Source organism: Cupressus sempervirens, chromosome 9 (assembly GCF_028749045.1).
Source record: "Cupressus sempervirens isolate cs-2001-9-10 chromosome 9, ASM2874904v1, whole genome shotgun sequence".
Taxonomy (NCBI): domain Eukaryota; kingdom Viridiplantae; phylum Streptophyta; class Pinopsida; order Cupressales; family Cupressaceae; genus Cupressus; species Cupressus sempervirens.
The window spans coordinates 351895661-351914309 of NC_143126.1; the positions used below are offsets into that span (position 1 = coordinate 351895661).

Genomic DNA, 18649 nt, shown 5'->3' on the forward strand with positions numbered 1-18649 from the left:
GGACATGCTTGGATTGGAGAACTCTTCTACTTCTTCATTGTGAAGACATTTGTGGACTTTGGATCTGCAAATTATTCGATCTTTGGGAACGAATCACTCCCTTGGATTGGCGACTTTGAGGGTGTGAAATATCACCTGAATTGTTGCATAATTGGAGTTGGTATTCAGCCATCTCATTGGAGCTTATTGAGAATTCGTTGTTAGGGTTTGTTTTTGGTTGGAATAAGGATTTCAGATTTGCCCTATCATTGGAGAAGCATTTGACAAGAGTTTGAAGACAGAATAAGTGCATTTTCAGAATTGGCAAAGCAGGGTTCGGAACCACATAATTGCTCATATCTCCTCAACCCCTTGGAGTTATTTTTTATGGTTTTGCAGGGTTACTACCTAACCCTAGGCGCCCATTTTCCTTGCATTTGGGGGTCCCAAAACCCTAATATTATTTTATTTCAGCAGCCGTACAGGTACGGCCTGGTACGGCCTTGCTAGTTTGGGCAGCAGCAGCAAATTAAGGACAATTTGGGGGTGCGGTTGGAGGTCTTCATCAACGATCTGCAGCAAAACGTGGTGTTCTTCCATAGTTCTTCAAACCAGGTTCTTGCATTCTGAAATATATGTCAATTTTTGGGTAAATTTGTTGTCATACAGTCATTGTAATAATCAGACCAGAATTGGTAATAAAATAATTTCATAATTTATTGCATTGTAATTGAAATATAGTTCAATGGCTTTATATATATTGTAATTCTGTGATTATATTCTGAAAGTATCAAATCTGAAATTACCATATTCTGAATATTGTTACTGTTACACGCCAAGTGTTTGACAAAATTCCTAAGTTCAGTTTGAGGGTTTCTGTGGCCTTTATAGAGAGGGTCATTACAGTGGTATCAGAGCTATAAGTCCTGCCATCCTGTGGAGGTCTTATAGGGAATTTGGAACAGCTGGATAGGAGGGAAAGTGTTTGACGAAATGTCAAAACACTAAAATCAGAGCATGCGACAAAGGGCTTATAATTTCCGCAATACCAAAGCAAGACAAGATAGGATTTCTGACCTGCAGAGCGAACAGTCTAGCTCATCTATCCAGGTGGACATAGAATCCAGTCATACAGACACAGGGGAGGTATTTTTTGATCAAGACTGCGACTACAATATGGATAGAGGCGAGAATGCCGGTCCAGATCCGCAAGAGGAAAGATTTTTACAGTTATTAGACACCCTGGCACAGGGACAGCGATTAGCCGAACAAAGAGCACAAGAACAGAATCAGAGAATGGAGCTTATGATGCAGATGATGGCTCGACAAATGGGGTTGAACGCTAACATAGGTGGAGGAAATAATCAGAATGGTCACAATCAGAATGGGAATAATCAGGATGAGAGACATAATGGAGGCGAACAAATTGGGAACAGTTTCGATCATGCCCCCCAGCAAGCTCGGACAGTAAGTTCGAGGCCTATGATTCCTACGTTCCTTCCTAGAGCTCCAGAGCAGCCGGTACCAGAACCCCAGATCACTGACATACAGGATCAGCTGAGGAGAGATTGGGAAGCAAGAGGACCAGATTTTACAGCTGCAATCACCTTTAGAGAGTATATGGATGTGCGGATGAAGCATATGCCCCGTGGACAAGACAGGACTCAGAACTATGAGCTACGAAAGAAAGTAGGAAAACTACAGTTACCATATTATGATGGCTCGGGGAAGTCTACAGCAAGAGCTTGGGTTCAAAAGCTTGACACATACTTTCAACTGAATCCTATGTCTGAGGAAGAAGCTATTAAGTATGCAGCAATTCACCTGGATGGGTTAGCACACGAATGGTGGCATCATGGTATGATCACTATGGGTCATGCACACATTACCTCATATGTGGAGTTTACGGAGAGACTGATTGAACGTTTTGATAAGAAAGATCCAGAACTCCATTTCAAGGAATTAGCCCAGCTTAAACAGTGGGGCTCATTGGAAACATACATTTCAGAGTTTCAGAAACTTGCAGTGTTAGTAACAGATGTATCTGAACGAAGGCTATTGGTTTTATTTATGGATGGGTTAGTTGATTCGTTGAGAGGGTGGATTAAAGCTCTCAACCCTCCCACTTTGCAGGAAGCCATTAAGAAAGCTCGTGACATGGATTCCTCTTCAGCTTCTAAAAATAAATTTCAGGCAAAGAGTTTCCCTTCAGGAAAAGATAAGGACAGGAAACCCTTTCATAGAGAGGCACAGCTACCTAAGGAAGAAAGTAAGAGGCTGGACAAGGAGACACTTAATGACTTGCGTAGGAAGAAGCTATGCTTCTATTGCAAAGGCCCGTATGAGTACGGCCATGACTGTCCTATGAGGCCAAAAGGGAAGGCCAACCGGGCAATGTGGGCTTATTACGAAGGCACAGATTCAGATGGTTCAGAACATCATGATGAGGATCCTGATGAAGCAGAGGGAGAGCAGGAGATAGACAGTGCAGGGCAAAGGCAGGAAACAGAGCTACATTTACAGGAAGCACGACTGTCTAGTATCCAGAGAGAGGGATCTTTCAGACTTCGGGGAGTCTTGGCTGGACAGAAGGTTATTACATTGTTGGACACAGGTGCCACGCATAATTTCATTGATGCACGATTTGTAGAGAAGTGTGGACTCACTACTGAGGAGTTCGAAGGACTAAGAGTCAAGGTAGCTGATGGATACACTCTTCGTTGTGACAGGATGGTACGAGACTTACCTTTGCGCTTGAACAACTATGAGTTTAAGGCGGATTATCATGTGGTCAACATGGGTGACATGGACATAGTACTTGGGATGCAGTGGCTACATTCATTGAAGGTGGTTACCCTGAGATTAGAGGATATGGAGATACAATTCGAAATGAATGGTAGGATTCATGTGCTAAAGGCTATCCGTAATGGAGACATCAGGACTATCTCATTTAGGCGGCTGGAGAGATTAACTAGGCATAATGATATAGAGTGGGCAGCAGTTTGTACTTTGATACCTACACAGGAGGAGCAACATAAGGCGGAATATCATCCTGATATTCAGAAGTTGAGGATTAAGTACGAAAAGGTATTCAGTGAGATTCCACCAGGCAGGCCACCGGACAGAGGTATTGAGCATATTATTGAACTGGAGGAAGGTGCTAAACCTATCATGGTCACACCATATTGACATCCAAAGCGACTCAAGGATGAGATCGAAAGGACCATTGAGGAGTTGCTAGCTATGGGGCACATCCGACCTAGTAAGTCACCTTTTGCCTCTTCTGTTGTTTTGGTAAAAAAGAAGGATGGAACGTTTCGGATGTGTATTGATTACAGGGCATTAAATAAGAGAACCATTAAGAACAGGTATCCTATTCCTCGCATTGATGAGTTGATAGATGAATTGCATGGGGCCTGTTATTTCACGAAAATTGATTTGAGATCAGGATATCACCAGATCAGAGTCCGTGAACAGGATATTGAGAAAACTGCTTTCAGATGTCATTGTGGGCACTTTGAGTTTGTAGTCATGCCTTTCGGTCTGACCAATGCACCTGCCACTTTCCAGTCCACTATGAACAGAGTTTTCCACCATCAGTTGAGGAAATTCGTGCTGGTGTTTTTTGATGACATTTTGATCTATAGCCGATCATGGCAGGAGCATCTAGAGCATTTGGAGACGGTGTTGAGCATTCTACAGAAGGAGTCCTTGTATGCAAAGGAGTCCAAATGTGACTTAGGGATGACCGAGCTGTTATATTTAGGACACATCATTAGTGCAGAGGGAGTGCGGATGGATCCTGAAAAGATTCGCGCTATTGTTGATTGGCCTCCACCAGAGAACCTTACACAGTTGAGGGGGTTCCTTGGTTTATGTGGTTTTTATCGCAGGTTTGTCAGTGGCTACTCACGACATGCAACTCCCATGACAGATTTACTGAAAAAAGGGGAATTTGTGTGGACTCAGAACGCACAGGACTGTTTTATGAGATTTAAGGAGATAATGACTACGTGCCCAGTTCTAGCATTACCTGATTTCACGAAGCCATTTGAGCTTCAATGTGATGCATCTGGAGAGGGAGTAGGTGCTGTACTTATGCAGAATAAGCACCCCATAGCTTATGAGAGCAGGAAGCTCAGAGGCCCTAAGCGTTCATTCAGTATATATGATAAGGAGATGTTGGCCATCATGCATGCTTTGGCCAAATTTAGACAATATCTTGTGGGTAGCAATTTTTGTATTAAAACTGATCATAACAGTCTGAGGCATTTCTTGGGACAGCAGGACCTGAATGATCGCCAACAAAAGTGGGTAAGTAAGTTGCAGGCATATGATTTTGACATCTCATATGTCAAGGGAACTCAGAATGTTGTTGCAGATGCTCTATCTCGAAGGCCACACCTCACTCTTATGGTTCAGATATCAGAGGATTGGCGACACTTGATTATAGCAGAGTATGCCAGGGATACATGGGCCTCCGATATAGTAGAGGGAACAGTGATTGATACCAGATACACACTTGTGGATGATTTGATCATTTACAAGAACAGGATTTACCTGGTCCCAGGATCGAAGGTTAAGCAACTGATTATGAGAGCACTTCACGACTCACCGACAGCAGGCCATCCCGGGTACTTCAAGACTTACAAGTCAGTTCGAGAGCGGTTCACTTGGAAAGGGCTGAAAGTTGATGTTTTGCAGTATGTTCGAGAGTGTCTTGTTTGCCAGCAAAACAAACAAGAACACAGCTATCCGGCAGGGCTCCTACAGCCACTTCCGATTCCCGACAGGAAGTGGGAATGCATCTCCATGGACTTTATCACAGGTTTGCCCAAGGTACAAGGACGAGATTGTATTTATGTGGTGGTAGATAGATTAACGAAATATGCTCATTTCTTTCCTATCACCACTACACATTCAGCAGCTCAGGTGGCAGAGGTTTTCTTTCGGGAGGTTTTCAGATTGCACGGCTTGCCTCAGAACATTGTGAGTGATAGGGATAGCCGTTTCATGAGTCACTTTTGGCAGGAGGTATTCCGGTTATGTGGCATGGAGCTTACACCCAGCACTAGCTATCACCCACAAATCGATGGTCAGACAGAAATTGTGAACAAATGGGTGGAAGGGTATTTAAGGAATTATGTGGCAGCTCAGCAGCGAGCTTGGGTCAGATGGATATATCTCTGCGAGTATTGTTACAATACTACATATCATATGACTATACAGATGACACCCTTCATGGCACTTTACGGTTATGAAGCACCTAGTTTCTTGGATTTGTTGTTGAGCGACAGCCGGGTACCCAGTGCAGGTGAATTATTACAGGAGAGTAAGGATATAGTTGCTACCCTCAAAGACAATATTGCAAGAGCTCAGAACCAGCAGAAGCAGTATGCAGACCAGAAGAGAACTGAGCGTAGTTTTGAGGTAGATGATATGGTTTACCTCATGTTGCAGCCATACAGGCAATCTACTCTTAAGAAGAGTGGGGCAGAGAAACTTAAGCCACGCTATTATGGACCATTCAGGATTATCAGGCGAGTTGGTGAAGTGGCTTATGAGTTGGAGCTTCCCGCAGACAGGAGAGTGCACAATGTGTTTCATGTGTCACGCCTCAAGAAGGCGTTGGGTCAGAATGTGGTGCCTTCTGCAGTATTACCTCCTTTAGACGATGAGGGAAAATTGATTTTAGTACCAGAATCCATCCTGGAGAGCAGAGAAAAGCAGCTTCGTAGAAGGGTGATCAGAGAATACTTGGTTAAGTGGAAAGATTTACCTGTTGAGGATGCTACTTGGGAGGGGGAGGCTATTTTGCAGCACCCAGCGTTGAGATTGCTTGAGGCCAAGCAATTTTAGGAGGGGCGGACTGTAATGTCCCCTCTTTAGTTCGACATGGCATTGATCATGGATTTGCCTATTCCAGACTCTCGTAGGCAAAAGGTGTGGAAAGAGAGTCAATTCTGCGGATCAGATAGTCATATCTTGCTCTTGAAGAAGTGTTAAGAGGTTATATTTTATCATTATGTGATATTGGGGCCCACATGTTATAATTTTAATTTGAGTTGCACTTTTTATTTTATAAAATTACTTTATTATAAAAAAAGTGCATTATAATGAGAAATTATAAAGGATGTTTCTAGAAGTTCTAGCAACTTCTTAGAAAAGTGAATAAATAGAGGGCTGGGCCTCTCATTTGGACATGCTTGGATTGGAGAACTCTTCTACTTCTTCATTGTGAAGACATTTGTGGACTTTGGATCTGCAAATTATTCGATCTTTGGGAACGAATCACTCCCTTGGATTGGCGACTTTGAGGGTGTGAAATATTACCTGAATTGTTGCATAATTGGAGTTGGTATTCAGCCATCTCATTGGAGCTTATTGAGAATTCGTTGTTAGGGTTTGTTTTTGGTTGGAATAAGGATTTCAGATTTGCCCTATCATTGGAGAAGCATTTGACAAGAGTTTGAAGACAGAATAAGTGCATTTTCAGAATTGGCAAAGCAGGGTTCGGAACCACATAATTGCTCATATCTCCTCAACCCCTTGGAGTTATTTTTTATGGTTTTACAGGGTTACTACCTAACCCTAGGCGCCCATTTTCCTTGCATTTGGGGGTCCCAAAACCCTAATATTATTTTATTTCAGCAGCCGTATAGGTACGGCCTGGTACGGCCTTGCTAGTTTGGGCAGCAGCAGCAAATTAAGGACAGTTTGGGGGTGCAGTTGGAGGTCTTCATCAACGATCTGCAGCAAAACGTGGTGTTCTTCCATAGTTCTTCAAACCAGGTTCTTGCATTCTGAAATATATGTCAATTTTTGGGTAAATTTGCTGTCATACAGTCATTGTAATAATCAGACCAGAATTGGTAATAAAATAATTTCATAATTTATTGCATTGTAATTGAAATATAGTTCAATGGCTTTATATATATTGTAATTCTGTGATTATATTCTGAAAGTATCAAATCTGAAATTACCATATTCTGAATATTGTTACTGTTACACGCCAAGTGTTTGACAAAATTCCTAAGTTCAGTTTGAGGGTTTCTGTGGCTTTTATAGAGAGGGTCATTACAAATTCTGAATTCCATGTACCAAACTTGTGATTAGCCTTACAATTGTTTGAAGGGAGGCTATGAAGACGAAAAGAAAGACCTTATCAAACTGGACATATACAAGGTTGCATATGAAGATACAGAAAAATAATTTAATGTAAAAAAGTTCATCTTTAATCTTCAGTAATCGTATGACAAGCATTCAATCTTACCACAGCATTTATGCCTAGCAGAAACAAGAGGAATCAATTACATCAGCAAGCACATTAAGAGAAAAGCCTATGGCAAACCTTATAATAGTCATCGACTCCAAACAAGATCAATATATATCTATATATATTACAGATATATAATACAGAAGATTGACGGATATCAACTGACATGGAGTCCAGCTTCTGTTTTAAATTTAAAGAGAAATGTCACAGGAGAGACTATAAAATCAATTACCAAGTACAATATAAAAGTAAATCGAGTCTTATAAGAAAAAGTGAGAAAAGGTCGTTCGACGATAGAAGATTAATAGATACAAATGAAGATCAAATCAAGGACATTCTTAATGAGTGTCAAACCTGATGAAGACATTCTTAATAATTGTCAAATCAAGGGCCCTCTAAGTGAGCGTCGAGATGGATACAAGCCATGCTTGTTGGAGGGCAATCTTAGTGAGCATTGAGATTGGTCCAAAATAAGCTTGATCAAGGACATTCTTGGCAAGTGTTAGAGCTTGGTCAAGGGCATTTAGTGAGTGTTGAGGCTTGACCAAGGGGATTCTTGGTGAGTATCAAAGCTTGGTCAAGGAAATTCTTGGTAAGTGTCAAGGGGACATTCTTGTGAGTGTCAAAGCTTGATCAAGACATTCTTGGTGAGTGCCAAAACTTGATCAAAGAACACCGAAAATTAAATCCTTATAACAAGAAAATGAATAAGGCTATTGCTTCAGATATACATAAATTGAGAGAAATTTGCAATAATACCAATTACATTATATATGCCAATAACAACTGCAAGAATAAACCATGGAATGCACTGACCTGTTTTTGACAAATTCCCAAACCACTAGCACCTGTATCCAAGAGAAAGTACCTGTATACAACATTAACAAAATGAACTCAGCCATCTGGTCCAAGCTATAAATTATACAAAAACATGGTAATAAAATAGGAGATGAGAGTTTGTCAAAAAATTTCCTTCGGCCAAAAAACAATGCAGGAAAGAAAAAGTAGAAAGGAATTTAATGTTCTTGATAGCAGCCTATCAAGATATAGATTGACCGCATTACATTTCATTTCAAATTAAGACTAATGAAAACAAATGTTAGCCAGGAAATTTAAACCTATATTAACAACGTTAAAATTTCCCATAACTATTAATGAGCAAAGGAATTCCAATTGCACCAAATCCTAGTTTCTGTAGGCTTGAAGAAAAGTCAAGGCAAGCTCATGCATAGATTCCAATGCAATTCACAGAGGCTAATAAATCAAGAAAATAATAACTATAGAATCTAGATTGTATTAGTCATTTATATGCATTTTTTTTGCAAAAATGTCATGGAGAAATTGGGCTGTGTATACCACTGATAAGTGATCTGATCTGAATCAGATTGCTAAATCTTCCCCAACCACAAACACAAATCCTTAAATTGCAGTTTATCAGAAAAAACAATCTAATTCTTAAATTACAATTTATCAAAAAAAGCAGTTTATCCTCGAACCTCTCAACCTTATGCTCAATCAATTCCTTTGTGAGCTTGTGAGTTGTAAGTGATATTTTATATTCCTCTCCAAAATGCCAGAAAATCAGATAGTAGTTGTTTTTTGAAGTATCCCAATCCCCATTTTTTCCCCATTTTTTCTCCAAAACACAATACAGATATTTGACAACAGATTTTCATGAAAAAGATTTCGCATTCATTCAAGGAATAGCAATATGCAGCTAAAAAAATACATATTCTGAAAATGATATTGTTTTAAAAATCCCTCAACGGAACAAAGCAATATCCAATCTCAAACACAAAAACTATAGTCATTTTGGTAATAAGAAAACAAAGATTTAAGCACAAGTGAGATACCTGTGTGATATTTCTAGCAAACAATGGGTTTTCATCCACTGCCTCCAAGCTTAAGGGTTTTTCCATCATCGAAGCTGCCGAAAGCTTAAGCTTCCTAGAATTCTCCAGAAATCTTCAACAGCGAAGAAATCCAATAACATAGAGTTTAAACCAAGCATCTTGCAAATGAGACATCTTTCTTCTTTGAATCCCAACATGGAGACTCTTCACATTCCTTTCTTTGTTTCTTTATTTCTTTTTAAAATATCATTTTTCCTACTTAAGAAAATATAGTGCTTATATAATAATTTAAAGTGATATTAATAATATGACTTATGTTTTAAAGTCACTTTATTAATAAACAATTCAAAACTTTCAGCATTAAAATTAATAATTCGATGGACTCGGATAAACATGAGTGATAGCTCATTGGAAAGGTCACAACGACACACCAATTCCAACACTGAAATGTCATGAATGTTGAGCCTATTGACCCACTATGAATAGTAAGTATCTGGAAAGCCCATTGAACAACATTGATAGGCTGGAAACTGAAACTGTTTAGGCCAAAACTCAATCTAATTCCTTGAGAAGTCCCAATTAGCCCATGAGACCAAGGCAAAATGGGCTAACGACACATCAAAAATTACTGGCCTAGAAAAGGGAACATTAGAGTCCTCCCTTCCTAGAGGTTGCTTGCCCTCAAATGATATGCATCTATCGACTAAAACCAAATGCTTGGATACTTTATTCACCTCAAGACCGGTGCTCTACCCATTTGTTGTACTACACTAGTATAAACATTTCCGACCCATAAAGTTTGAAGAAACTTAACATGGACCAATGTACCAATCAACTGAATACCAGGATCCTAAATCATCGCACGTGCATAGTCAATTTGGACAACCCACCATACTCTACTATAATAGGAGATTTTTTTCTCTATCCAACTAAGGAACTCACTTTAGTTGTAAACACATACATGTCTAGTATCAAGTGGTGACAGGTGCTCAATGATATGCCAACCTTTATCAAGAAAGGTATGTACCAAATCACTCCACCCAACTTCCTGATACGTAACCACCTATGGGAATGCTCCACCTAGATTCTGAGTGAAGACCTGTGTGATGTCCCTATTATCACCAACCAACTCTTGTAATACCTATGCCAATGAAGATGATAATACCTATCAAACTGGCACAATCACCATGCCAACATGCTGGAAATGGTGGGGAATCCAACAATAGGTGTTGAAGGAGTGAACAACCCAGAGGAGAGAAACTCGAAAGGCCAACCTATCTCACCTCCCTCAAAGGAACAAGGACATATATCATACCGACTATCCAATTCCCTACACAAGAGTAATCCCTCAAAATCAAAATAGGTCCATGAAGATCATCAAACTCTTGCAGCTCAACTAAAACCTCATCTTCACCATGACAGAAGTGGTGAATCCAATCAATGAAACCAACCCGAACTACAATGCTAACTTTGTCAATACTTGTGTCCCAAAGCAAGTTGTTCACCCATTCATGGGCTATGGAGAGATATAAATCACTGAAGGTATCTGCAGCCCATAATTGTATCCAACCTTTGTTGGACTCTCACAAATGTACCCGATAACCCTGTATTTGCATGACCCTTTGTGATCTAGAAGTAACTAACAGAATGATGGAAAACTGACTCGTGTCCCTGCAAGTAAATTTCCATAATCACCTCTATCGGACACTTGCAATCTCTAGTCCCATCCTCTGAAGATGGCAGAGCTTCATTCCATAATGAATGGTACAATCTCCAAGCCAATCCACACATGCGCCTCATCAAGTCCTCCACATGTGGATTGAAAGAAAAATGATAAGCATTCCTTACTGTATAGTCACGATCAAGAACTCTAACCTTGGTCAATGGCTCATTGCTAAGTACAATTTGCCCACAGAGTGTGGATGTTTCATACTCATCCTTATCAACTCTCATACTACAACCTCCTAAACTATCAAATTTGTATGTTGAGCTGAAGTAGAGGGTGCAAAATTTAATTTCTGATTAAGCTCAACAATATAATTTTTTGCTTCATGAAATGCCACTAAGGCAGCCTCTAGGGTGTTTTAAGTATTTGAGAGCTCGCAAGTAAGGGTGTGCACTTCTTCCCTCTTCCTATCATGTCGCCTTTTCTAGGCCAATGAATTTCGTTGCGTTGTTATCCTATTTTGCCTTGGTCTCGTGGGCTAAGTACTCTTTGGGATCAGCTCTGTGTTTTGTCAAGGCAGTTTCAGTTACCGGTCAATCGGGCTTGTTTCAATGGGGTTTCCAAACACACTATTTTTAGTAAGTCAGCAAGCTCAGTATTCTTGGCACTTCAATGTTGAACTAGGAGTGTCTCATCAAGACCTTTCCAGCAAGCTATCACACATGCTTAGCCAAGTCCATCTAATTAGTGATTTTAATGCCTCGAGATTTAATTGACTTATTACTAAAGAGGCTTTATAAAATAAGTTCATATTACTCAAGGTCCCTTTATTATTACGCATTCTTTATTTCATTAGTGAGAAAAAGTATTATTTTAAAAAGAAAAGTACTAGTCAGAAGAGGGCATGTGAATGGTCACCAAGTTGTGTTTAAAAGGAGGATCTCATTTCAGCATACTTGGTTTATGTTATTGAATTTCTTCTCTCTTGGAGAGTTTATGAAAGCTACAACTTTCCGCAGGTGAGAGGATGGAAACCCATTGCTGGTTGGAGACATCATATAGGTGTTTCACATTGTGCTTCAAATTCATATTTTTCATATCCAATCTTGATGTATTTTATGCAACTCCAATTGGATTTCTTGGTCGGTTTGGTAAATAACTTCAATGACAGATTATTTCCAAAAATGTATTTTTTCTAGAGATTTATTGCAATAACATTTTGAGACTTTTGTTTATCTGGTTATAATGGCTTTTTGCTGATGAAATCTGAAATGAATTGCATGAAATTATTTATTTAAAATTTCCTAGAATGGTTATGAGATTTGGCGAAAATATCAAGTTAGAGATATTACAGTGGTATTAGAGTCATGCATCCTATTAACCTGTAGGGTTGTGAGATTTACGATTTGAAATAATTTCTCTGTCTTGGTGAATCAAACAATATTTTATTTGAAAATATTCAGTTTTGAGGTTTTGAGGAAATCCTCAGTTAGTATCCTAGTTTTTACAGTGATTTTGGTGAGTTCTTAACAGAGATTGAAGTGTTTAGACTGAAATATTTTTTAATCATATTGGATTTCTGGTCAGCATGGTGAAGTAAAAGAATGTAGAAGCATTGGAATCTTGCATCCCTACGCTTTTGGTGATTGAAGTTTTCCCAAGTCATTTTGAATCAACAAGAAACAAATTGGATCTTGAACAACCATGCCAAGCATTCACAGGAATCCCTGACAAATCCACGAGAGTTGAATGTATTTTTTTGTGAACAAATTTTGTGTTTTAGAACAACATTGGGAAACAATTTCCAGAAGTAGAGTTATTGTTGGCTAGAGTGACAAGTATCTCAAGATCGAAAAGAAAAATTATACATTTGTATTAACTACCAGAGACCAAACATGAAGTCCTTGACGGGAAGGAAATTTCTTTGTCTACCAATATTTCAATGGTATTGACATAAGGACCTCAGGAATGATTTATTAATTAAAGCCATATTACTTCCAAATGGTTTGTGGGCCCCAGTCTATTTCAAGTGGATCTATATATTGGAAAGAAATGTTGTGTCGAGCTGTGCCTACATTGCTATAGGCTTTAATTTGTAATATGATGAGGTATTTGGACAATTAAACGTTAGAAATGCGCTTTGGTTAGCTACAAAGAGTAATTCTTTTCTTGCACTAATGATGGATGTTGAAATTAAGAAAATTATACTACAAAGAAGTTTTGTTGAAGACAAAAATCAGTTTGCATTGCTATGAATATCGAAGTCGTTTTAATCCTCATAGGTCATGGATATTATATTCTGAAAGCCGACATTTATCATTAATGTTTGGGGTCATTCCTGAGTAGAGAAACGTCAATATTGGCCCTGAAGTAGGATTGGATTGGTCGATCCATTCTAATTTTTCTGCAACAAGACTTATCCTATCCACTCTGCAACTTTCCCGCTTCCCCCTTGATCTGAATTTTGAACTGCCATGGCCTTGGAGGGCCCAAGCATGCTCGATGCCTCAGTGTGCAAGGACCTGCACATGGTGTTGGATCTCTGCAGAGAAGATTCCCCTATGTTTTTTGTAGCGTTGGGTCAGGCAAGCACCTCTAAACCCCCCTTGTCGAGTTCTGGAGTTGATTCTACTCGTATTGATGCTAGGTCCACCGAGTCTATTCCTCCCACCCACCCCCCCAAGATGGGTGGAAGAATGTCCTCGTGGGCGAATAGGTGGGAAGCACCAAACTTGAGGCTCCCATGGTCACCCACGGAGCTACGGGACCAGAAATCTCTTTCCCGAACAATGTTGTGGACAATGCTACTGCCTCCCTCAAACATTGTGTTGTGGGTAGGTTTATATCCTTCAGGCCTTCAATTGAGATGACGAAGAAATGGGTCGTCCAGAAATAGAAGGGGAAGGGAAGTGTTAGTGTTTCGGCAATGCCCAGTGGTCTCTTCTGCTTTCATTTGACTTCTGCGAAGGACCTGGCGGTCGTCCTATCTAGGACCTGGTACTATGGTAAACACTGCCTGGCACTGGCTAAATGGCACCCTAGCTTTGATGTCACTCAAGAGCTTCAGAGCCTAGTCCTGTTTTGGGTCCACCTACCTGGACTATTGTTGGAGTTCTGGATGAAAAGATCCTAAGATACATTGGAAAAACTTTTGGACATTTTGTCACTACTGACCAAGTAACTTCGCTTAAATATAGACTTGTTTTTCCTAGATTCTATATGAACATCACCATTAATTGGACTCTCCTGACCACAATCACGTTGTCCACTAAATGGGGAAAAGTGTCCAACTGATAGAATATGAGAACGCAGGATTGTATTGCCAAAATTGTGGTTGCTTTGGACATGTGTTGTCGGCTTGCTCTTCCATTTCTATGAAGGACAAATAGAATGTGGATTCGCCAGGCATTGTTGAGGACTCTGTCTTGGTCAGGGAACCTTCGTCCTCTCCTGAGAAAATCGAAGTTGAAATTATGGAAGACTGTCCTGGTAGTAAGAAAGTTGAGGACAAGACAGAAGGTAAGGTGGAAGAGACTGTTAAGACACCTGTGGTGATGACTGTCGAAGCTAAGGAAGGAGTAGAGATGGAGGAATACCCATTTAGGAGAGAGATTGATGACTTTTTGAAATCCGTAGTAGTGGGAGAAGTTAATGCGAACTAGGCGCTAGAGGAGGGTGAAATTGGTCCCCTAGAGATGGCCGCCAAAAATAGCTCCATATTTGACTCCACACTCTAAAGTTCGACTTGTGAGTTCGAAAATAGCCACTGAACTTTTCCCCTTGCATTTAGGCATTTAAAAAATATATTAACTCCCTCTTAACCTCTTTATTATTATTGCTTTTAACTTTAACATTAATACATTGATTTATTTATCCATTTATTAATATTAATTACATATTTGATGCAAATAATAATAAATAAATTCTTTTGTTTAAGTAAAAATCATTATTAATTAATTGATTTTTGTAAGACACCAATTAATATAATAATAATAATAATTCTTTAAACAAAATAACATAATAATAAATAAACTAACATGTACATGACTCTAATGTTAATAAATAAACTATTATGCTATTTCATTTTCCAAATTCTTGAGGACGGACCCAAAATTTTATCAAAAATGTTTGAGTGGCTATCAAAAAAGAGAAAGTATAGTCATTTTCCTCATTTTGAATACTCTGATTTTGGAAGGGCTAAATAGAGGGTTCAAACCCTAGCCGCCAATGGAGAAGTCCTTCCTTGTGATTTTCTGCTTGCTTTGCTATGTTGGATGCCATGAATCTTCTTGGTTTTATTTAGTTCATGGCTTGTGAACTCCATTTTTGTTTGTTCTGGACTATTGATGCATGAGCTTCTTTTATTTCACAAGTTCCTATGGTTTGAGTGTCGGAAAACATGAATCTATTGTCATTTCATGGGTTGGACGTCTAGCATATTTGTTTGACCTCTTTTCTTCTCCTTGTCGTGGCTATGGTTCAACATTTTTTCTTATTTCTTTCATTTATGGGTTCCTATTGTTTGAGGATGTGAGCTTCTTTTATGCCTGGATGCCGTGATTTATTTCCTTCTTCTCATGGCTTTTGGACACCATATCTGCTGGTTTTATTTAGTTCATGGCTCCATTTCACTAGCCATGAGTTTCTACCTTCATTTCGTGAGTTTCATTGGACACAATGAGGGTTATCTTTATTCACGGGTTCCTGCTAGTTATGGATGGCTCTGCTGTTGATTATCTTCATTATCTACTTGTGAGCTACTGGGTTATTTCTCCATGCCGTGACTCCATCTGTATTTCTTCACTTAGCATTTCTTCTTTGCTGATTTTGTGGCTCTCCAAAATCCGTGAATGGTAGACGCTTCTTTGTTGTAGCTGAAGCTGTGAATGCTCGGTGGTTATGATGTTACTGGTTTCCTTTATTTGCTGGTCATTCTCCTTTGGAGCTGTAAATGGAGACTGTTATTTCTGGTTAATATCACATGCCACGGATGCTTCTCTTCTATTTCATTGCAGTTTTAAGGCTTACTCTGCTGTAAGTTATTTTGAACACCATGTTTTGCTGGTATTTCTTCTCAATTAGATATTTGTTGTAGATGAATGTTTATGTATTTGAAACCGTAGCTACTTTAGCTGAGCATCATGACTTATACAATTATATCCTGTTGTTCTTTATGCTAGAAATCATTATTTACTTGTAGCATCTTCTCCATTTCTTTTGCTGTTATATATGTGAGACTCCATTTCATGATGCTGATGATGAATGCCGTCATTTTGCAAGTTGTATATGGGGTATGGTTACTGATGCTTGCTGTAACTGTTCTTAAATCTGCATTTCAAAAAAAGGTTATTTGTATTGTGGCAAGCTTCCAGGGCAAGAGATTGTTTTGTTTCTTCACATTTTGACATGATAATCTCTTTACAGTCCACATGACCTTTGTATGGCTGAGTTGTATCTTTATTGAATGCAGTGATCTGTTTTGAAGCTATTACCACTTCAGTTATGGATTTATTGTTGATAGACACAAATGTAACAATTTTCATACCAATTTTAGTGTTCTCTAAATAAACAAAAGATTCTTCTTCTTCTTCTTTTTTATCCACGGTGAAAGAGATCTAAGAACTGTTACAAATTACATCTACCTTACCTTCTACTAATAACAGGTCACCATTGTAACCACTCAAATTCTATCAAATTATTTTGTCCTTTTTGATGCTTCATTGTCAAGAACAAGTTAAATGCTATTTTTTCCATAAGACCCCCCTTTCAAAAAATGCATGTTCTTAGATAATTTATTGTAGCTAAAACTGGTTTTAATTGATTCCGAAGATTATATTGAAAACATTCTTGATGCTGTCATAAAATCTGCAATTCATAAAAGGTTATTCTATCTCATTCCTTTTCTAGAATGCTGAAAATCTGCCTGCTATTGCACTTTTACTGATATGAGCTTGGCTGTAGCATTCAGTGTTTTTTCTCTCTTATTTTTTAATGTTATCTTCTCTGTTGTTCATGCTTGAAAACTTTATCCCCGATTGTATACTTGTAGAGCTCCAATTCCTCCATGATTCAATTGAAAGGTTTCATACATGTAACATATGCATGTTTGTTTGACAATCTCCTCGTGTCTTGAATCCTCTGCTATGTGTTTCACGCTTGTAATTTATGCATGTCCTTTCGATAGTCTCCTTAGCCCTTTAGTTTTGGCTTCTACATGATTCGGTCGAAAGGCTTCATGCATGTAATTTATGCAAAATCTTTCAACAACCTCAAACTTTATACCTGTATCTGCACATGAAATAAACGTATTAGCATAAAACCTGTTTTGCTTTTAGATATCTCTCTTGCCTTTACATCTTTTAATATAGTTATCTAAATAACCATATTGTAGGAACGCTAAGTAGTGTAGAGATAATTGGAAAGATTTCCATTGCTCAATCCGTATGAACTAACCCTCTTTTTTTTTTTTTTTTTTGCAGGTCTATTCCCAGATGGAAATGCGGGCTCAAAACTTCAACATTTAGAACAATGATCCTTCCATTCAGGCAATGGAGGCCTTTCCCTTTATCTTATCAGTACTTTTATATTTATACAATGTGTTTATTCAAATATTATGTTAGGAGCTAAGAATGCTTGTGTGGTATCTGAATGCATTGTATTAAGTATGGTTTAAAATTTGAACACTTTGTACCTTATCAAAACAGTTTTGAATATCTCAATAAAATGTATTGTTTTGGTACTTGTATCTTGAATAGAAATGATCAATTTTTCTTGTTTATTGATTTTTGTACCTTCTTGTATGCTTAGCAACTTAAAACACCTAGCTTATTATAACGGCAAGCATAACATAGCAATTTAGGAGGTATGTTAAATTAGTAACAGTTCCCAAAATCGCAGATTGGAAATCCAAGAGCCTATCAATTCTCCTATAGGATTTCACAATCAATTTTGGCCAATGAACGAGAACCACCTTGATTCTCTTACACTTTAGGCTCCGCTACACCCAAGCAGGTAGACCTTCACCTCAAATGTCGACTACTTGGTTCAAAGCTTTTCTATAGCAAATTTAAGCTTTGGTGAGTTCTTTGGTTGGCAAAGTCCTTGAACTCGATTAGTATGGAGTAATGTGATAGCTTGAAATGAATGTTTTGTATAAGGTTTGTCAATAATGGAATTGATGCTTGTAAGAAGGAAGATATAAATTTTTTGATTTCAAATATAAATCCAATAATACTTCAATGATTTAAAAGATCAGTGCTTTTTATATTTGGGCAACAAAGTCAACTACAATGAAGATTTTCGCGTACAACTTTATAAAATTCTATGCACATATACTGTTAACAATTTAATAATCAAAATGCGACAGATCAAATATATACACAGTCTTAGATTGGTTCAGGTAGTGGGACAAACTAGACACAGATACAGAAACAATTTGATATTTCACTATATCTATGATGATAACATTTAAGATGCTAAATGACCATGTCTACTTATCTGATATTAAACTATGTACAGAATTTAAAGATGGTTATAAAGAACTAATGAACTGCAGTTTAATTCTTCATGCCCTTTTAAATAAATAAAAAGAAAAAAGGGTTTTTATTTATCATTAAAATATAATATATGAGTTTATATTACAAAGTCATCTTTTTGCTCCTTATTCCTCCGTACAAATGAATATAAAATATTTCCTCTTTGAAATGTCTCCTTTGAATGTCGAATATGTTTTTTTTCATTTTAATGAAATTACTCTCCATTTATACTCTATTCAAAGAAGGAGGTGACAATTCAAAAAGAAAAGCCATATCCTTTTGTTTAATAATTATTCATTTTTAACTATTCAAAATACAATACACGAGCATTTTCTGAACG

At 38.2% G+C, this 18649-nt stretch overlaps 1 protein-coding gene across 3 annotated transcripts in view; it reads right to left on the reverse strand.

The window, feature by feature from the left end:
* LOC149538756 (uncharacterized) overlaps positions 1 to 18649 on the reverse strand; it is a 288434-nt gene that overhangs the window by 132651 nt on the left and 137134 nt on the right. For all 3 annotated transcript variants that reach the window (XM_089800082.1, XM_089800083.1, XM_089800081.1), the window contains one exon: positions 8072 to 8123. In XM_089800082.1, the coding sequence (XP_089656208.1) occupies positions 8072 to 8123 (52 nt within the window). The remainder of the gene's footprint in view (positions 1 to 8071; positions 8124 to 18649) is intronic.